General features: G+C 44.7%; 1 protein-coding gene across 6 annotated transcripts in view; it reads right to left on the reverse strand.

Moving 5' to 3' along the window:
• The window catches only part of PTPRM (protein tyrosine phosphatase receptor type M), a 749712-nt gene that overhangs the window by 58928 nt on the left and 668450 nt on the right, over positions 1-22334 (reverse strand). For all 6 annotated transcript variants that reach the window (XM_036823982.1, XM_036823981.1, XM_036823980.1 and 3 more), the window contains 2 exons: positions 22162-22198; positions 468-565 (listed from right to left, as the gene is read on the reverse strand). In XM_036823982.1, the coding sequence (XP_036679877.1) occupies positions 468-565; positions 22162-22198 (135 nt within the window). The remainder of the gene's footprint in view (positions 1-467; positions 566-22161; positions 22199-22334) is intronic.

Consider the following 22334-nt stretch of genomic DNA (forward strand, 5'->3'; position numbering starts at 1 on the left):
GGGTGGGTGTGTGTGGAGTGTGGTCTCCACTTTACAGGTCAGGAAAGGGAGGAAAGGAAAATCTAAGCGAGAGGAGATGCTGGATTTCTAAGCCCAGGATTGACTCCAGGCCTGCTGGCTGTTCTCAGAGTGGATTTCCCCGAGGTGGGGAATGCAGTCCTGTCTCCTGGGGGCTCCCATTGTGTTCTGACACCCAACAACCAGCATGCATGCTTCGCCGTGTTTTTGTGTTGTTGTGCGCTCAATATAGCCGGATAACAACTGCTTTTAAATCTTGAGTGCCTTTTCTGTCTGTTGCTATCACAACAAATGAAAGCAATTCAGGCTATGTTTACTGATAATTTATAAGCAAGTGCAGCAAGCGAGAGGAGGAGCCGTGGTAGCTGATATTTTTGGAAGGACACACACTGCTTCCAGAGCTGGCTAAGCAAGGAACAAATGACCAGCAGGCCGAGAGGACCACTTACCCTCCCCACTTCCACCAGGTTGGTCACCATGATGACGCTCGCTGTGTTTTCATGCCACACCATCCTCCAGAAGTCATAGATGGTCTCTTGCATTGGTCCTGCAGCAAAACACAGCAGAGACTTTTGTTTTCTTTGTGAGTTTGCAACTGGAAAATATCTGGGGCTTGCAAAGAAATCTATGGACGGCCACAGGCAGTCCCCTTACTTTTCTAGGTGGACAGAGCTCTCCTTCTAGTGTTGGTGCGAGAGGGTATTCTTCCTAAAACGACACCCTTAGAAATACTGAATTTTTCACTCATGGTTGAATTTTCTCATGTCATCCAGTGTATCTGCATTTGAGCTCTTTTGCCCTTCTTAAACGACTGCCGTGAAAGAAAGTTATTTCTTCATCATTTAGCCATTTATCTCCATAATACTCAAGAGTGAAATTTAAAAAAAGAAATGGGTACCATTACTCTTCCTGCTAACGACTGGCAGATATCCTGGGAAACGGTATATAGAATGAAATGAGCATCTATAGGAAAAATGGCCTTTTCTTGTTTCTAATATTTTTCTTATTCTGTGCTATCTGTCAAATTAATCCTTTTTAAAATTTTCGCCTGACTCCCTCAAGTGAGAGAGGAGTTGGATTCAAGCAGTTGTACTTCCTGTCACTGAACGTGACCGGGATCTGCTACCCCAGTTCTTGGGATCTTAGTATTAAGAAGCTCTTTTTATGGACTGGGGAAAAAAGAGGGAAAATATGGGTTATAAAATGCCAGTGCTATAGATACTGTATAGGTATGGAAAGCTGGAACTTAATCTTTCTTTTAATGCAGATTTTTAAAAAACCCAAACTCGACTTTATGCCCATGCATGTTTGAGGGTCTATATGTAACAGCATAAATCTTTATACGACCAGCAGACGTGTGAGGACAGGAGAGGAAGACAACTTCAAAGGCATGGAGAGTCACGTTACACGGGGACTCAGAGGAGCATTTAGGGATGGGTTGGGACAGCTGTGATGCTGTGTCTGGACGCTGCAGATCACTGGGTCTGGAGCTCAAACATGTGCATTTGAGATCTGCCTCTGGCTCTGAACTGGCTGTGTGATTTGGGGCAAGTTACTTGGGCCACTGAGACCTTCAGTGTCTGCATCTCTCTTTATCTACATACTGATTTCAGGAACACGTCTCAGGGTTATTTTAAGGATTCGTGGAACGAACGCACACTTAGGCATTTTACACACAGCCAAGCGTCAGAACAAAACAAGGTGCATTTACCTTAAAATATTATAAGGAATGGAGGGAGATAAGTTGGAGGTATATTTAAAGCAATTTGGGCTATAAGTTGATCAATTTTTAAGCCAGGTGATGGTTACATGAAGATTCATTATACAATTCTGTTGACTTTTATACATATTTGAAATTTTCTATGACAAGTTTGTTTTTTTTTAAAGAGATATATTATCATTGAGTGTAGAATTTGATCAGTAAAAACAGAAAGCTTTCTCCATAAATTATTTTGCAGAAATCAGTAGGTTAAGCCATAGGTTAGGAAGAACTTGTAGCCTTCATTTGCCTTATAAAATGAACATTAAGGAATTTAACTCAAACCTTCTAAAGCCCAAGGTAATAAAAGAGTTGAAACTGCAAAAACAAAGACCGAAACAAAAACAAACAAAAAAAAGGTGCATTTAAAGATATTTATTAATGGTCACTCATTGGCTGAGCAATGGGGGCACAGCCAGGGGCGCCTTCAGTCATCTCCCCTTCCTCTTGACCAATTACCAGTTGGTTCCTGTGTACCTTTTCTTCTTCTTCCTCACTGTCAAGCCTCATTCCCTCATCTCTGGAATGCAAACATCTATCGTTCCTCCTGCTGCCATGGCTACACTCTTCCCCTCCCCGTGAGAACCCCTCCAACTCCTGAGCCTCTGCGTCGAGTCCCCTTATGGGACCTTGCACACTGCCCACCACGAAGCTGCACCTGCCATTTGGCCCCGTCCCTTGGCATGTGCGTGCCATTCTCCTGATGCACAGGCTGAAGATTTCAGTGACTTCAGTCAAGGTTACAGGGAACACAAGTAAACATCGGATTCCATCAATCACTATGCTTCTAGCTTTCGGGGAGAGAGTTGCCTCCGTTGTGTACTTAACAGCTTGTTACTTACTCACAAGGAAAAAATACCCTGAGTCCATCTTTGTGCAAACAGATAGCCTTCCCAATGCGACCCCGAAACACAGGGCTGACGCTTTCTGCTTCCTTCACTAGATGCACAGGCCTGTGCCACCTACTCTGAAACTTCTAGAAACAGTTCTGATGACAAGGGCTACCGTGGATGAATCAGATGTCCCAGCATGGCGGACGGCGAGTGCCTTCAGGGAGAAAGCCCCCTCTCCCTTCTTTGCCCAACAGAGACATTCACGGCTGGGGGCAAGTTCCCAGGTGCAACTCACTCGCCCTTTTTTTGGCTTCAGACCCTGTTGTGATGACTTGTCTCAAGTTCCGGGGCTGGGGAACGTGGCTGTCATGGTTTACTGCTCTTTCCTTAGTGTCTGTGGGATACCCAGCACATAGCAGCTCAATGAATAAATGAATGAATGAATAAGTCTGTATGCATCAGGATAAACCATATTATTTACTATTATACTGTTATATTAAATATACAAATATTAAGTAATGTTAATAGGTAATATTTGTATGAGTCCGTTTCTTGACATATTTCAGAGATTATCTGTAGAAGCTTGAAAGCACATTGCCTTTACTCCTTCCCGATTCATAGAAAGGGGGCATCTTTTGCAGGAGCTTCTTCAGAATGAGCGTGATGGTTACCCAGTCCACAGAGCGCCGCCGGGCAGTGCTGCAGGAGCTGGTCCCAACCACTAAGCAGGTGGCTCCTCTGAGTCCCCCTGCCCCGAGGCTTTGCCTCCAATCTTAACTCAACCCATGATCTGGAGCCAGAGTGCGATCCTGGCTTCCACTAACTGTTCTCCGTCGAAGGCAGTGGTTCTCAACTCTGGCTGCATATTACAATTACTGTGGAGCTTCTAAACAATTCTGATGTCCTAACCCAAGAGACTCTGCATTTATTGGCCGGGGCAGGGGGTTGGGTCTCCTGGGCAAGGACTACAGATCTACAGCATCGGGGCATTCAGCTCCACCTCCAACCTGTCACGTGGTCTCATATGGAGGTGGAACTGTGGAACACCCAAGATTTGTAGGTTTTGAATCTACTGAATAGTCTAAGCCGTATACAAGCTCTTTGAATCAAGAAATCCCAATTCTTTCTGATTTAGAAGGAACTTCCCTCATAAAATATTATCTGGGAACATGGCCGTGCCATTTTACCGAGGGGCAAAGCGGTAGTTAAGGTGACACAGGTTTTTAAATGTTTACTTAACTACGTTTGGGTTACCTTTAAAATAAAGGGCATTTATAAGAATCAGTGGCTCACTTGGGTGATGACAATGATCACTAAATCATCATTTAGTCTTGATGATTTTCTTACCCATTGACCTGGACTAAAAAAAAAAAAAAAAAGATCAGGAGAGAAGAATGCATTAGATGAGGGTCTTTTTAGTGCTAAAATTAGGACAGGTATCCAGAAGAACTAAAACAGTTTGGGGCTAAGATCTGAAAATGAATTTGAACACAAAGATTATTCTAAGTTGATCTGAGAAAGAAAAAAATTGGTGCTAGAAAAGGTCCCCCAGCCTCCTTCCCCCACCCTCCCTGTGCAGTTTTGCCCTGTTCTTCCTTGTTCCTTGTCCCTTGTCTCTTCCCTCCTTCCTGGGTGGCACCATGTGCTGTTGGATGTGAGTGTGGTCCCCTCCTGCATACCACTTGGCTCCTCCCACACCTGGGGCAATTCAGTGATGAAACTGCTCAGGTGGGCACTGCAGAGTCTTATCTTGGCTGATGATTCAAGATATTTTCATGAATGTTCATTCAAATCTTGTTTTTTTTTTGGAGGGGGAAACACGGAAGAAGGCAGGAACCCAAAGGTAAGGTTTTTAATGCAAAATTTGTCAATCCTGTTTTCCTTTTCTCTTCAACATATTTCAAAGTATTTCCTGAGACCCGAATACATTATGATTCAGAGATACACGTCTCCAAACAAAATCAAAAAGCACACTGGAGGCTGGGGCGGGGTGACCTCACTGACACCATGTGGTTTTAGCAGCTCCTGGTGGCGTTGGATGACTGTGGCCATTGTGAGCCAACACCGAGAGTCTCCAGATGCGTGCCTGGTACACAGGGCGCTTACCCTCAGTCCCACACCGTCGCTGGGCTGAAACTGGGGGAGGACCACCTGAGGAGGACCACCTGGGGAGGCTAGGCATGTATTCCTAACCTTCGATGTCTGTCTCCCAAAAGCTGGAAAACACCCTCAGCACGGGGAGAATAATCCATGGAGAGGTCACTGGAGATTGCTCTCAGGGTGGACAAACAGCTAAACTCCTAAGACAAGGAAACAGCAGGCAAAGGATGCTGTGAACCCCGCCCCCTCTGGCATGAACGGCTGCAGTGACAGCCCCGGAAGGTATCTGATTTCTGCAGTTGCTGGCTGGGTGCGAGCCCCACGATCACTGTGGCCATGCATTTACAGATGTTGGCACACTAGGTGGGACGGTTATTCTCAGCAGCTGTCCCCGGGGGACCGAAGCGTTTAAAAGGTAAGGTCCTGAAATTTCAATAGCATCAGGCCAGTACCACATCCCACTTCCCTGACAATCGTCAGCACGCACAGACCTCTCTCTGCTGAGCAGGAGACATGCGGACGGGTGTTCTTACACAACCCAGCCCTGGAGGAGCAGCAACAAAAAAGGGCAGAGAGAACTAGAGCAGAATGAAAACAATGAAAAGCCGTGAAAAGTGTAAGTGAAAGACATTCAAGGATGGCTCTATTGTGTAAGACCAGTTCTCTAGTTCATGGGCAGTGGGAGATATTAAAAATCATAATTTCAAACCTTGATAGATGACTTCTACCCCTCCTTTTCACATTCTCATTTCTATATAGTATGTTTTCTGCATTAGAGCCACAGGAAGTCAAGGTCCTTGGAGCTCACGGTGGCGTATGCGAGTTTTTGGAAGGGAAGAAAGGGTACAGATACAAATTGGTATTCCACTGTAAACAGGATAATTCCTAACTTCTTTTGAGCTCTTACTATTTCCCAGGTCTCCTTTGAGTGTTTTACATGTATTATGTCATTAATTTAAAAATCACAACCTTATCTGATAGGTGCTACTCTTCCCCCATTTTACTGAAAGGAGACTGAGGCAGAGAGACGTCAGCAAAGTTGTCCACGGGGTGAGGTCTAACCCCACCGGTCACACTGCCGCCAGGTGAGCACCCAAGGAACTGGGAAGGGCCCTACCTGACAGGTGTGTGTGTACAAGTCATCACGATCCTGGCAAGAGTAGAAGAGAAGGGAAGCCATGTCAACCACCCGAAAACCACCTTTTTAAATGCCTTTTTATAGGAGATCAATTTCCCTCCTTTAAGCTTCCCATGGTCCCATTGCTATAGAATAAAGGCCAAGTTCGTGGGCACGTCTTCTCCCAAGGCCCCTTCTCCGCAGCCTCAACCTCCCCATCCGAGCATTTCCAGAACCCAGCACCTCCTAGTTTACTCCCTCCATTTTCACCGCCCCCCCCAAGCCATGTGCCCCCTGAATGACCAGCGTAGCCTCAGCCTCGGGCTCCCCCACCCTGTTCTCCCCATCTCAGCCACAGCTTGCCTCTGCAAAACGTTACTTTCCTGCTTAAAAATCTTCCAAGGGGTTTCCACTGAGTAAAACCCAGATTCTTTAATGCGGCAAATGTGGTCCCGCACAGCCTGTGCCTGGACCGGGTCTCCAGTCTCGGCTTTTGCTGTCGCAGGTGCCACCTCCCTGGGACCCCTGTGACGATCCCCTGCCAGGACCCCTCCGAGCTTGCTTCATTCATTCTTACCCCCTTTCTGTCCCCTGGTGGGAATCTGAGTGTGCGACCCATATCTACAGGTGAGCCCTTAGCCTGTTCTGTGCCAGGCATCCTGGGAGAGATGGTGAGGGATGCAAAAGTGGTAACAGAAATATAGCCCCTGCTTTTAAGAGGCTTGTGGCTGTATAAGGTGGAGATAAGGCAAGAACACACCACACTCGCATATAAAAGTGCAGTAAGGTCGGCGTCCTGGGACTCTTGAACTTCACCTGAGATGTGCACATCTCTGCAGACGCAAGGAGATTTTCCAAGGGGGACATGGGTAGTTTCTAAAGTAGTAATTTCTAGACACTTAGCGGCTTTATGGACTCTGCCCAAACTGATCTCCCTGAGGAGTCCCAGGAACAGTGGTCTTTCTCAAACTTGACAAAGCCCTCACTCATCTTAAATATTACTATGGGGCACTGCCCCGGTGAAAAGACCTGCAGGTGTGAAACCAAGGGATGGACTGAAATACTGACCCTGGAAACTCACAGTGCTTCCTGCCTTCCCTTATGAAACATACTTATATAAAGGGACAAATTTGGTGTTAAAAATGAGATGTTTTGGTTCATCCTGAGATGCTCTGAATTCAGAACATCCAAAGTGGTAGAGACTGGTAACACTTATTCTTTTAACTGGAACTGGGCTGTTCTGTAGGACAGCCAAGTTTTCCTGGATGCAAACCATGGATGAAAGTTTCATGTGTTTTCTTTCAGATTCGGTGTGCATTAATCTGTAAGGTGGTTAAACTCTATTTATCACACATCATAAAATATTTATTCTCATTATATCAATCCTCATTTTATCTTAGAATATAATTAAATATCGCCTATCTCCTATTAACAAATAAACGTATATAAACTTATGATGAAAACTTTAGATAGCAACTTAAAATGTTCAAAGGGGGTACATAATTTTTTCAAACTTCTTTTGGGGATTCACAAGGGAAACCATTTGCAGACCACTGTCAGCCAGTGATGTATGTCTACAGTAGTCAACGTCAGGAAGAGATTGTACTTCTTCCTGCAGTGGTGGAGTGCAGAGCGGATGAGGAATGAGGGGGGCAGGTCCCCTGGGTGAAACATCCAGTAGGGGCGACTTAGTGCCACCTGAGTGGGGAAGGGACACATGGGAGCCATCTTGAGACAACATGCGAAATTTTTATAAGAATTGTGGGTTCGGACTTTATGAGTAGTAGAAGAAGACATTAAAAACACAACTAGGGAGCAATCTTTTAGATTGAAAGCCTACCTTCTAGAAAGAAGGCAGAGGAAGAAGTGTTTGGTTGTCTGAGAGGAGGTGGGCTCGGCCCGATGTGTGACGAGGTATCCACAGCCATAAGGAAGGAAGGAGGAAGGAAGGAAGGGAGGGAGGGAGGGAGGGAAGAAGGAAGGAAAGAAGGAAGGAAGGAAGGAGGGAGGGAGGGAGGGAGGGAGGGAGGGAGGGAGGGAAGGAAGGAAGGAAGGAAGGAAAGAAGGAAGGAAGGAAGGAAGGAAGGAAGGAAGGAAGGAAGGAAGGAAGGAAGGGGGCCTGGAGGAGGTGGGCCCAGTGGGCTGGAAAGCTGAGCCCAGGTATCAAAAGGTCAAGTCCAGAGGGAGCCCCTGAGCTTCCCGCAGGTGTAGACAGACATCAGTGTCCAGAGTGGAGGGATCTACTCTATTTATTGAACAAAAACTCCCGAGAAACAGGACAACGTTGAACATGAACAGTAAAGAACCGTAAACAAAGAGATCATGCTCCATACCAATTAATGAGAGGGAAAGTTATAAAATACTCTAGATATATTAAAAAATATGACTATATTCTGAGGATGGCTCCCTGGCATCCACAAGGCCGGTGGAAACCAGCGGTGGAGACATTCAGGCAGTGATGCCTGGAACCACAGGGCCCACGAGCAGCGTGTGGCTCCCGGTGGTGATTCCGGGGCAGGAAGGTCACACGGGGCTGGGCAGGGGGACAGGCCCCTGCTGGCCTCACAGTGCCACTGACAGGCTCCCTGGTGCAGAGCAGGGGCTCAGGTGGGCTTCAGGCCTGGGCTGGGCTGGCTCAGGAGCCGGCGGGTCATGGATGCATCGGCTGACCTTTGAATCAGACTGGGGTCGACAGGGCTGCCCTTGGAGGACAGTTTTGGATGCAACCGAGCAGGATTTTAGCACAGTACCATTGCTTTGTCAGCAAAGGAGCTGAGGGCTCTGGGCTGGAAAGTAAGGGGACCTGGGAAGCAGGCTGAGAAGGATGGTGGACAATTAAATGAGGCAGGTGGGTAAGTCCTCAGGCCAGGTGTGTTTTACATGCACCATCTCATTTATTCAGCATCACAACTATGTTTCTATCCTACGATGAGAACCAGGCTTAGGAGGCTAAGTGACTTTGAAGCTGGGATTCCCACCCACATCAATCCAGGTGCACTTTGAAAATTTCAGAATGACCCCCAAAGCCTGGGGGCCTTGTTTGTGCACATCAGCCTTTAACTACCTGACATGACTGGATGGTGTGGGGTGCACACCGAATGGCAGGAGCACAGAGGGGAGGGGCGGGGACCCTAAGGGCAGTGCAGCTGCAGAAACTAGGAGTCCTGGCTTTGGGCGCTGGCCGGGCGTGGGCTTGGTCAGGCCCTGTGGCATCCAGCTCACTCCATCGGAACCGAAGACCCCTGACGCTGAAACACTGATGTGGAAAAGAGAGGCCTGATTTACACATTCATTTTCAAGCTCTTGCTCATAAATAAAAGTCGCCCTAAATTTCTGATCCATTACTGTTATCGTTGCTGCTGGAGATAATCTAGAATAAATATTATGAAGTCAGTTACTCAACGTTCCAAACATTAGATGTCCCTTCAGTGGTTTCTGAATAAGTTTTTATTACAAAACTTTAAGTGATTTTTCAATCTGATGCTTCTATAACACTTACGTTTATAATTTTACATTTAGTAGCTTTTCATTTTTGCAGTAGTGAAATGTACAAGGTAAAATATGCCACCATGCTTTACGGACTGCATCTGTCTGGTATGTCACAAAAGTGATAATGGTGACACAGAAAACAGTGGGCTTCTGCATTAATAATTAATAATCCTTAACAACACTTATTTGATAGGTGCATTTGCTCTCCCCTGAGGCTACTTAAGTGAAAATCATGGAATTTTTATGAATAATTTTTGGTTTTAGCTGCAGACAAAGAAAAGCGAAGTTGAGACGGCTGGGTGCACAGGATGAGATTTGCTTATTTTCCTGAATTGGTAAGAATATTCCCCCTGATTACCATTTGAAAGAAACAATAAAAATCAACTAAAGATTTAGAAGCAAACACTGAGAAATTGTTCCGTGATGGGGAAAACTTGGGAATACTTTATTTAACCTAAATTCAAAAATATAACTGGCAGCATTTTCTAAGGACAGCTCTCATGTGAAACACCCTTTATGTCCAGCATTACAGGGTCAGAATGTCCACCAGTGGAAATATAATTTAGTGACCAGTCCAGTGGAATTTTAATTTTAATTTAGTAAAAGAAGAGAAGATTGGCATTGAAGCTATAATGAAATAATGCCTTGTTAGAAGTAGGGTAATACCTAAATAGACATTTCTCCAAAGAAGACATACAGATGGCCAACAAACACATGAAAGAATGCTCAACATCACTAATCATTAGAGAAATGCAAATCAAAACTACAATGAGGTATCACCTCACACCAGTCAGAATGGCCATCATCAAAAAATCTACAAACAATAAATGCTGGAGAGGGTGTGGAGAAAAGGAACCCTTTTGCACTGTTGGTGGGAATGTAAATTGATACAGCCACTATGGAACAGTATGGAGGTTCCTTAAAAAACTAAAAATAGAACTACCATAGGACCCAGCAATCCCACTACTGGGCATATACCTTGAGAAAACCATAATTTCAGAAAGAGTCGTGTACCACAATGTTCATTGCAGCTCTATTTACAATAGCCAGGACATGGAAGCAACCTAAGCGTCCATCGACAGATGAATGGATAAAGAAGATGTGGCAAATATATACAATCGAATATTACTCAGCCATGAAAAGAAATGAAATTGAGTTATTTGTAGTGAGGTGAATGGACCTAGAGTTTGTCATACAGAGTGAAGTTAAGTCAGAAAGAGAAAAACAAATACTGTATGCTAACACACATATATATGGAATCTAAAAAAAATAAAAGGTTCTGAGGAACCTAGGGGCAGGACAGGAATAAAGACACAGACGTAGAGAATGGACGTGAGGACATGGGGAGGGGGAAGGGTAAGCTGGGACGAAGTGAGAGAGTGGCATGGACTTATATACACTACCAAATGTAAAATAGATAGCTAGTGGGAAGCAGCCGCATAGCACAGGGAGATCAGCTCGGTGCTTTGTGACCACCTAGAGGGGTGGGACAGGGAGGGTGGGAGGGAGATGCAAGAGGGAGGAGATATGGGGATATATGTATATGTATAGCTGATTCACTTTGTTTTAAAGCAGAAATTAACACACCATTGTAAAGCAATTATACTCCAACAAAGATGTTTAAAAAAAAAAAGAGGTAGGGTCATAAGTGATGACTTAATTAATGACATTAAACAGTGGGTTTTTTCTTATTTTTCTTTTTTTTTTGGTTACTACATTTCCGTGGTTCTCACACAATGACAAATCCCTTCTTACACTGGAGTAGGTTTACCCACTGCCTGAGTCTTTTTTAACTTTTCTACTTCTTTTCCTTTTTTAAATTGAAGTATAGTTGACTGGTGAGCAGGAACTTGCTGAGTACCCTGATTCTCCTAAATTGGCTCACAAGGTGCTCCTCTTATATCTGAAAAAACTAGGCATCCACTGTGTGTGCGTCCACTTCCTCTAGGACACACCATCCACATGGTGATATTTACACCTCACTCATACCATCCCCTAAAATTCTCCTTTCAGACTGAAATAAGAAAGGGTGACAACATGAACTGTGCAAACATTCATGGCTTTCTGTAGATAATTAGTGTCATGGGATGTCAGTTTCCAGGTGCATTACTAGAACATATGAAATCCTGATTGGACACCAAAAGGTCATGTCAGATTTAATTAAGAGAAAATCGGTATAAACCAAACACTAATGGACAGGTTACATATAAAATCTAAAACAGCTTGGGAAACCTCTGTCTGTAGTATCAGTCATAACCTCTCAACTCTTGGCTCTTTTTTGGTTAATAATCTGACTTACATCTTATTCACTAAAAATAATTATAAAATACTTAAAAACAATAAAGAACAATATAGTAGGTATTATTTAATGTGTTAATAAAGATAAATTTAATCAATAGCCACTTTCTTCCTAAGAGATACCAGAAACTTCGTATTTAATCGTCACCTTCCCAATTTTTAAATTCATATTTTCTAGTATCTTAGTTCCAATATGAGTTCATCCTATCTTGATTAGTCATTATTATAATTCTTTTTCTGTTGTAAATTTTTATAGCCTTCATAATTTTTATTGTGGTTTTCCTTAAGTTACCTTTACAAGGACAAGTTTGTGCATTTCCACACCACTCTTAACTATGTCTCAAGTCAACGGTAAAAACAGGTAAAGAAGCACAATTTTTAAAAAAGTAAACTCAAAACAAAATGACCCAAGTATTCTGGATACCTTCTTCCTTTCCCTCACCCATTACTTTAAGACCTTAAAACAAGAAAATAAATGAAAATAGTGGCTTTGAGACCTAACTTTGTCATAATATTTTTAGAAGTTTTCTTTTTTCTTAAACAAAAGCTACATGTGTTAAAATCAATTTGAATCAATTTATTTTGAATCATTTCAAAATAAAAATCTACAAGATCACCCATGGAAGCCTTAAAATAATTTCTGATCCACAAACAGTCCAGCCCCACCCAACACAGACAGGCTGCAGAAACAGGCCAAGAGCACATGTCTTTCCCTTTGTCTCCCTCTGATTTCCCCCTCTGCTCCTCTGTCATCATTATTCTCTTTCCCAGATCATTGCTCAGCCCCATTTTCTCCTCCAGTGGTTTCTTGGCCTTCCAAAGCTCCTCTCTAAAGCATCCTTGTGTGATTCTTATATCAGAAATTGGTTTGGATGAAGCCTCTTGCTAAGGGACTTGTCTGGTCTTTGGAATTAAGCTGTTTTCACTTACATGTAGTCTGACTCTAAGGAGGCATCAGAGAGGCCTTCAGGACTCCACGCTGGTGTTCTTTGCTGCTATCAGAGATGGTCAATGTCTGCAAGACTTCAAAAACTGAAGGAAAATATGCTTTCTGCAGTTGATGAGTTAGCTTATTGTCTTTGCAACCCATGTTTGTTTAAAAGTCAACAACAGTGATGATAATTTTTGTACTCTGGAGGGGGATGCAGGATGCTGGTGAAAATGTAAGTGGTTCCCTTTGGTACATCCTGGAAGAGGCACTAACAGGTGTAGAATGTATTAGCTTTTATGAAAATGACATGAGCATATGCTATACTTGGGTTAAAGCCTGACTACCTATGTGCTTTGAGCGACGTGTTTTTGGAATCAATGGAATAACGATAAGAATTTTAGCTAATACTTACTGAGAGGTTGCTGGCAGAGCTGGAATCTGAGCCTCAGCAGTGTAACTTCAGTGTCTACACTCTAACTAACCACTCTGCTCTACTGCCTCTTGCAGGGGAAAAAGCCTTGTCCTAGTTACTGACATAAAACATATTTGTATATGGAAGCAATTTTAGGGCCAAATAAAATCTTCAGGTTTCAAAGATTTGATTGTGACCATGTTGCCTAAGCAAAGGAATATTTGTGAACACAACCAATAACAGGGTGACTCCTGGCAGGACTAGAATGTTCCAAAGCATTTCTGGAAGCTCCATCTACCTAAATGAACCGTTACTTGGATTTTGTTCCTTCTGGACTATACTCGGCCCTCCTCTAGAATCACGCCACCCTAGCAGTTACATAAACATTTCCAGCTTGCAGTGGTGCCACTGTGAATGGGAATGCAAAGGCTGCTATTATTCTTGACATAGAAACTGAAGGATAAAGGCCGATAAATCAGATTTGAGTGGCGGCAAAGACGAGGCCTCCAAAGAGGAACGTGTGTATGGAAGACAATGGCAGGGTGGTGGGCAGCGTGTGGCAAGGGTCCAATCTCAGATACAGAGATGCAGATGCATTCCCACTGGTCCCTGATCCCCGCGACAGGCTTGATGGAGATACCGCGCGAAGAGCTGGGAGGAGGCGGACGAGAAAGCGTTTGCAGCCTCGGGAGGGAGGAACATGACAGATGTCCACATTACAAGACCCTGTTGCTGGTGGAGTCACAGAGCATCCATCAGGCCTGTCTCCAAAGAGAACCCTCGCGCACTCATCCTGAGTGCTTGTTCACGGTCTAAAGAGGGGCACAGAGAGAAGGCCATCAAGGAGAAAAGAAAGAATGGCAGCCTTCAGAGTGGAGGGGTTGGGTGACCCAAAGGATCTGCCTGCCTTCTGTCAAGGAGAAGCGAAGTGAAGGGGAAAACCTCCCTTCATATGCTTCAGGGGCCACTGCCAGAGAAATAAAAGCTTGCATTACTCACCATCTTCTTTAATTAAGCTTTTTTTCAGTACACAAGTGGGATCCATTTTTATTTAAGAAAAAGAGAATGAATGTGATAAATGAATAAAGTAGAGGTAAGCTGACACCCTAGGCACGGCGGAGTGCAGGCAATCTCAAGTTTTCAACGGCATTGGGATATCTCCAGAAGCATCCCTTTGAGTGAGAAGGAGAGAAAAAGAACTTGCAGTGGCTAGAAACTTCCTCAAGTTTGCTGCCTTGAGAAACCTGTCCAAAACCGTATAGATGGGCGATAAAGGACCCTGGTCCCGAGACGCAGGAAGAGTGTGGTTCTAGGGCAAAATCAGGCCTCACTTCTCCACCTGCTCAATGGTTTAGGGCTGGGAGAGAGAAACAGCTAAAATACTGCCCAAATCTGACGTTGCTGTAAACTCACAGATTGGTAACAGCTGGTTGCTTACATACATGGCACACTGTGTAATTCCTGAGTCACGCTCTATTCCCGACCCTGTACTTAGCAGGCACTTGGTAGATGCACAGAAATATTGGTTCAATTTCCAATGAACTATGCCTGAAAGGAACAGCTTGGCTTTGCAATGAGGGGTGAAGGCCGGGGGAGGCCAGCCCCAGAGAAAGCACCTGGGGGGTGAGTCACAGCTCTGTCCTTTCAGGATGGAACCTGGAAGAAAGATGTGACCCCCTACGTTTTTCTCACTGTTAACCAAGGCCCCTTAGGAGGCCGGAAACACATGATGTTCCTCCTAAGTTGAACACGGCGTACGCACTATTCAAATACGAATGTTCACCCATACAGTTCGCAAATCCTTTTGCAATCGTGACTCATTTGAATTGACACGATGAGACTCACTTAAATCTATTTGTGCTTTAAGTTTCATCTGTTTCAATTACGAAACAAGAGAGTTGGACTTAAAAGGTTTTTTAAAGTTTCAACCACCTCTAAAAGATGCTATCATTTTTCTACTTCAAATCAGGAACACTTCTAAATTGCTCTGAAAGATTTAAAAAGCATTTGTTTCCAGGCAGTTGAGGACCCAGTACCTGTGGGACAGCATTTGTCTTCAAATTATTCTGTATCAACTTAGGTTCTGTTCCTTGAGGGATATGTTTCCGCGATAGCATCTATGACAACACTGACGGATGGTACCTAACGTGATCTGTTTTTGGTTTCATCTTTTAATATGCAAGCTGTCTTTAAACGTTCTCACTTCTAATCAGCAAGTTTATTAAGACCACAGGGCTGAGCCATGTCTGTGATCCGACCTTTTGGCTAATTGGCCAGTAGCTTTTGAAATTAATCTGGTGAAGAAAAACTATTGTTTTAAAGGAAGTTTGTGGATAAGCTGTTTTCTTGAAATTGTTCATTTTCCCTTGGAAACCTGCAGATGGAGAGTAAGATGAGGGTGGGCCCTGCATGGAGACCTTGGCCCTGGGTGTCGGGAATACCTAGACCTCCTCAGAGGTCACTGTCTCTCCAGGTATAAATCACACTTCCTCAAAGCCTCCCTATTTAAGTTTGGAAACTAGAGCATACTCCAGTTTACCGGGCAATACTTTTAAATCAATCTCTCATAGGATATGATAAGTGAATCCAAACATAACCTACAACCCACTGACAATGCGGGAATAGCTTAGCCAGGAAGAACAATAGCAGCTCATGGAGAGTTTGTACTTGAGGTGTGCGCAGAGCTGGTGCTTGGAGGAATAAAAACAAAAGTTGTTTACTGAAGGCTTAGCTTTTGATTTAAAAAAATGTTTCCTTTCAATTCTACTGAGAAATGATTTCAAGTGCTCATCTCCAACTGGAGGTCAGAACCCAGGAGACAAAAGCTCTTTACAGAGTGTGTAGAACTTGCATTGACCCTCTGGCAAGTCTCGACTTGCTGGGGGAAGCAGTGTGCTGTTCTAGGTACTGGTAATTACTGCTTCAGACGCCTGGGAAAACAACCCATATTCATCTTTCTGAAAATCCTTACTAACAATGTTCATGCCACATAGGGTATGTTGATGAAATGCAGAAGAAACACAAATGAAAAGTAAACAGAATGGAGTCACTGTAGCAAAGTTCCAACTGTTTTGCAGTAGTGGAGGACAGGAGGTATTTCCACTGTAAATCTTCACACCCCACGTTTTTATTATTTTCATGTAAGAGTCTGCCCCTAGCTCAAAGTCTCTGGAGGAAATTTGCTTTAGGTTTCTCTTTTCCAAATTAGTAACAGCTTATACTTGTGGACAAATACGACTGACTATCTAAGGTGTAGTTGGGGGGCCATATATGCATGAGCAGAGTCAGCGTGGAGCTAAGCAAAGTGACTTCGACAAGGTGGACAGTCTCCAAAAACAGTGCCTTGATTTACTGACATGTTGAAAGAGAAAGTGTTCACGAGTACAGGAGGTGACCAGCCCTTAACTTAGAATAGACACAGTCACAGATACTGGAGCTAAAAATCCATCCAGCTCAGTAGACACCGTGTCAGGCCAGCGGAGGTGCCGTTTGGCCTGGATGTTGTATTCTGCTCCCTGGTTGGTGCGGGGCATGTGGCAGCTCCCCATTCACACATCTGCTCATCCCTTCACTCCCTCCCGGGCTCCTGCCGTCCCACTGGGCATCTGCTTCGTGCCCGCCCTCCACCAGGCCGTGAGTAGGCGCTTGGGGATTGGCGGATGAACCCTGTGGCCCTTCTGCGGATGCCAGGCCGTGAAGCAGCCTTCTGCTGAAGCATCTTCCTCTCGGGGCTGGCCTGAGACACAGACTACCCTTGCCAGGCTGAGGGCAGTTCTGTCCGACGGACAGTAAGTCTCTCTTGGTTCCTGGGTCTATGCCAGCGTGACTTGGCATCCTGAAATGTGACACTGAGCGTTCAGAGTCTCTGGGCAGGAAAGATGAACATCTTTTTAACTCTAGATTGTTCAAATCCATATAATTTACTCTCCTTGAGTATAGGTGCCCCGACGCCCACTTTATCGTTTCTTTTTTTCTGAATTGTGCTAACTCGACAGGGTTGGCCACCCAACTAGAGTTCTGAGCTCGGCCTTGATCTTGCCACGCAGAGTCTCTTTGTTACCATCAGCATTAACTCCTTGGATCGGCTAAGCCCTGGACCAGGGTGTCTTCCAAACAGATGCCCAGATGCCCAGCTGGGAACAAGGCAAGTCCAAACGCTCAGTGTCATATTTCAGGACATTTAAGACAATTTTAATTAAGAAGTCTTTTCAGATATGAACGTATCATAGAAAATTTGCTTTTTGAGATGCATCACAACTTAGGAGGAAGAGGTTGGATCCTAGACTCATTTTGTAAAAGATTCACCACGTGATTTTGGGGGGTGAGCTTCGTGAGGCCCACAGAAGCGGCAGCACGCAGTGCAAGGTGGGGATCGTACATTATCCTGCCCCACCAGACACTAGAGAGATGCTTGCAGAGCCCTCATGCAAGGCACAGGCACTCAGCTACGTGTTAGTTCTCCCCATGGGCCTCAAATCTATTTATGAAATGAGACGAGTAATATCTTAAATGGTCAGAGGACAGAAAATACATTAAATTAGTTACAGCACAAAGCCTAGTACATAAAAGGCACTTAATATTTACTGAATGATGGACAAAGAAAAATGCCAAGTTTCAGAAAGGAAAGTACTATATAAACCCAAAGTACGAATGCAGAAAGAAAATGTATCTATCATTTTTTTCTTAAATGAGAAGGAATCACACTTAAAAATCAACAGTTTTGACACCAGAACATATTTAATATTAGAAAACATACTTTAGTTGTATGCAACCTGGATTGTTGAGTAAAATAAAAACTACAACTGCCCCCTGCCATTCCTGTTGTCTGAGTCATTCATTTCTATCCCAAATTTTCTTGTGGTTACTCCCTGTTATCTTTGTTTGCAGGTTTTTCTCTCCAGGATAATTCCACACTAATTAATCTTCTTAAAGCACTGTTTTCACCACCACATGGCGTAGAAACAGCCTTCCTTTTTCCCTCCCTGCCTTTCTGCCTTTCATTAAATAACGCTCCTTATTCAAAGCCTTTTAATCATGTCCTCACTTTACCTGTCAGTTCTTTGTTCTTAACCCCTCTAATTCAGGGGTCTTAATCTAGGGGGTATAGATCTTTCAGGCTGGATTTTAGTAAGTTGGAGAATGCCTGAACTTCCGGGTAAAACTGTGTGTCTGTGTGAATTTGTCCTGAGAGACGATCCATTTCAAGAAGCAACCCAGAAGACCCAAGATGCCGTGGATGAAGACCCTTCCCCCTCAGGCGGTCTCCCTCCTGCCCACTGCCAGGGGCCGTGCTCCTCCTGGACCTCGGGTGTCCTCCCACTCGGCCCATCCTCTGGATGAAGACCCGCCTCCCGCTCTATCCTCCCCCCTCCAGCTCCTCTGAAACCCGGCCAAGCGCGGGTGCCCTACCCCGTGACTGCGATGTGCCCCCCCGGATTTCCTATCCTCTGGGTAGGATCCTCCCATCTTTCTGTGCATCTCCAGCCCACAGATGAGCTTGGAAGTGAGGCAGAGGGATGGGGCGCTGGACAGCCATGTCCATCCCAGACTTACAGCCATTTCTTCCACAACTGCCTCGTACTGTCTTTCCTGAATTCTCTGAAGCAGGACCCTTGAAGTCAGTTTGAAAAATAAACCTAAACAACAATGAAGAGAACGCTTCTCGTTCTCGCACCACGTGGCTGGCAGGCATTCTCCCAAATCGTCTTGGAGGACCGGTTCTGATGTGTGCAGCTTCCTCCAGCTCATGGCCCGTGTGGTGGTCTCTATGGGGAATCTTGTGATTGATTATGATCGGTTCTGGGTGACCCTACCCACCTGTGTACTGCCTCTCTCCGTGAACCAGCTTTTGAAATCCCAGCTCTGCCCCGGCTCTGAGTGTGGAAAAGCAGTCACAGACGTGAGTTCCTCTCCTCTGACCCCTGGCATGCCAAGTCGTAAGTCCTGAGTGTTATAATTGTATTAATGGCTGGCCAGGCAGATGTGATGAAGTGCATACCAGGTCATCAATATACTAGCTGCCAGATGGAAAACAATTAAAGGGTGGGGAGACGGGAGGAACACACTCAAAAAGCCACCGATCTGGCTTGAATGCGGTCCCTTCAATTTGCAGAAACGTTACCATTATCATCAAAGGTCAAAGCCAGTTACTGGTGGAAAAAATCAATAAAGTTGAGGGAGGGGGAGAGGCTGAAGGGATAAATTCATGACATGCCCTCTGTATTGAAGGGACTTGCTAGAAATCTATGTGTTTCCAACTCTTGGGGATAAAACCAGTTGTCAGGAAAATGGACCATTCATGTAGTTTCAGGGGTTCCTGCTGTGAACTGATTTTAAAGACTCAGTGCAAAATAGAGAGGAAAAAAAAAAGAGCAAGGAGGGATTCAAAAATTGCATCTGCCTGTTAGTCTTCATCACCCTTTTTGCTGGACTTTGAGAATCAGCTTGTTTGTGGTTTTTGTTTTTTTAATGAAAGCTACCCACGAGCATGTTCTATATACCTTGTCCAGGTCAATTACTGCAGACGAGCAGAAATCTTTATTACCGGCAACCCGAGGCCACCACTTACACTGCGCTTGTGGCACACACTAGAAAACACATTCTGACCTATTAATCTGCACATCACGGTCTGAAGGTACTACTCATAACATGATGGGTACTGTCTGGACTGAATATTAGATAAAAAATCTGCTCACTTCTCCCTCCTCCTGCTGCACCAATAATAGCGATGTAAGAACTGCCTGGTGGTGAAGTCCAATCTGTAGCCCACCCAGCACCGAGGAAAGGGCCACGCTCTGTGCAGAGCGGGGTACCCTTCTCTGCTAAAGGCACCGTGGTGGTCTCCTACAAACATTACATTTGCTATTTCTCAGCTGCCTACAAGTATATCTGCTCATTAATACTTGAGAGGTTGAAGGCTGCCAAGGACGACTGCTAAGCAATTAAGTATCGTGACCTCCCTCAGGGACAGAGGGGCAGACAGAATGAACGAAGGGAGGAGACCCATGTAGGGCTTTGGGGGTTTCAATCTCTACTTCTGCTGCCTATTCAGTCACATGAATCTACAGTGAAAACTGTGAAAATTTGAATCAGATTTAATTTTTTGCTTATACTTTCTATGAAAACGTGGGCTGCTAATCAAGAACTCAGAAGCGTTTTGTATATTTTGCAATAAAATTTTCATGTAAATTTGTAAAAACTGCAAATTTCAAATAATCATCAGATGTATTAAATCAGAGCTGTTATGACCCTGACTTGGGGGCATTCTGAAAGCCTTGCGGATCGATGTGAAGCACGAGCGATGGTTCCTCCACAGCCACTGGTTAGTTCGGTTTGGAAGCTCCCAGGGTTGGACTCAGAGGTCCGGAAACACGTCCTCGTTCTGTCTAGATGTGAGACAAGCTGGGCACTTGCTCTCTGAAGCCCTTAGCACCTCCTAACAAGGGCCTGCCTTGTGCCAGGCTCACACTGGACACTGCCCGTGCGGTGTTTCTTCTGACTGCAAGGCGACCTTGGAAGGAGACCTTACTGACGTCATTCCAGGGAAGGAAACACACTGGACCCGAGTGTAGAATCTATAAGTGGTGACATAAGACTGTGGACTATACGAGTGGTGCCACCAGGTTTTTTGCCGCGGCCGTGGGGATTGAGGGTAAGGCTCCATTTCGGCTACACCTAGAGTTTGTCCACCCCAGAGCTCTGGTGCCCAACATCACCAGTGGGGAAACGCCAAATGTAGCTCTTTAAGTCAACGTTAAAACTTCAAATTCAGTTCCTCACTCGCAGTGCACACATTTTGAGTATCAGTGGCCACGAATGACTAGCGGCTACCATACTGGATGGCACAGACAGAGAAGATTTCCACCAATGCAGGAAGTTCTACCGGCCGCTGCTGCTCTAAGTGTTGGGATTCCGGTCTCTGGCTACGACCGCCTCTTCTACCTCGTGACTCATTCACTGAACTTGGCCTCAATCCTTTAGTGCCTTCCTTCTCCTCGTGGCGCACTGGACACCTCTGACCTCCCCGCCTCCAAGCTGAGACTTTTCCAACCATGATTTCTTGTCATCCTTGGTTCCCTTGCTCCTTGACTTTCTCTTGGGCAACCCCTGGCCAACCCCTAAATGTTGGCAGGTTGCATCCTTTCGATTTCCCTGCTCTTGTTTCTGGGATATGATGCATTACCAGAAACGATGATAAAATAATAAAAGGGAGAGAACGTACTCTCTATTCATCCCTAACTCTTCAACCCTAGCAGGTCCTCTCTGCTTCCCAGCACTTCTTTGGTTCACCTTGTGTTGACTCACCAACTCAACCCCGACAATGCCTCTTCCTGAAATCCTCAGATCTCCCACGACCCTCACCCTCTACAGATGACCCGCCCCATCGTTGGTGGGGTCTAAAAACCACGCCGTGTATATATATGTACAATTGAATCGCTTTGTGATTCAACAGCAGAAATTAACACAACATTGTAAACAACTATACTTGAATAAAATAAATTAAAAAAGAACAAAACCATGCCATGAACTTCCCCAACACGTTCCTCTGACTTTCTTTCTGTTTCCTTTAGCCAAAGTGAGCCACCAACTGCTTTCTACCCGGGAGCACTGACTCGTTGCTTTCAGATCTTTGCTCGTGATGTCTCTCTCAATTAGATGTTTTCTCCCCGCAAGCTCACCTCTGCCACAAGGCTGTTTTTGAATCATCCCACCCAAAAGCCACCTCTTTCTTGTCCGAGTTTCCCTAACCTGTTATCTGTACCTTGCACACAAGGTTTTAAGTGATACTGCATGTGCAAATGTCCTCCCCACTGACCCACACCAATGTGAGAGGGGTGCTTGCTGGATTCGGCTTGCATTCCCAGCAGTGACCAGCCCAGGTCTTTATTCAGTACCTATTTATTCAACGAATATCTATATATCAATTTTTGCAAATGTCAGATTAATTGCTAAGGTAGACAGAGTTAATTCAATAATTAACTGATGAACGCATTTCTTCTAATGATCTCAACATGAAGTTCTAACTGAATGATTACATCACCAGGACCTCTGATGGGAAACCAGGGTGCATGTGTTGACGGCTAGCACTGCAATCATCGGGGCTGCAGCACTGTGCAACAGAGCTCCTAGGGAGGGTGAGCTGGGTATGAAATGACAGAGCGGGCAAACAACCAAAGAAAGACATCAAAGCTGGAATCAACTTACCTTGCGTAGCAATATAATGATTGGGTCGATGATAGCCCTAAAAATAAATGAGAAAGAATATTTGACAAACTGAAAAATCAATAAGCAGCACAGAAGTCACATGCTAAGTTTGCCAAAATGAATGCACCTACAAATACCAATAGCTGCATCATTTGAAAGTTACATGACCAGAC

This window comes from Balaenoptera musculus, chromosome 14 (assembly GCF_009873245.2).
Source record: "Balaenoptera musculus isolate JJ_BM4_2016_0621 chromosome 14, mBalMus1.pri.v3, whole genome shotgun sequence".
Taxonomy (NCBI): domain Eukaryota; kingdom Metazoa; phylum Chordata; class Mammalia; order Artiodactyla; family Balaenopteridae; genus Balaenoptera; species Balaenoptera musculus.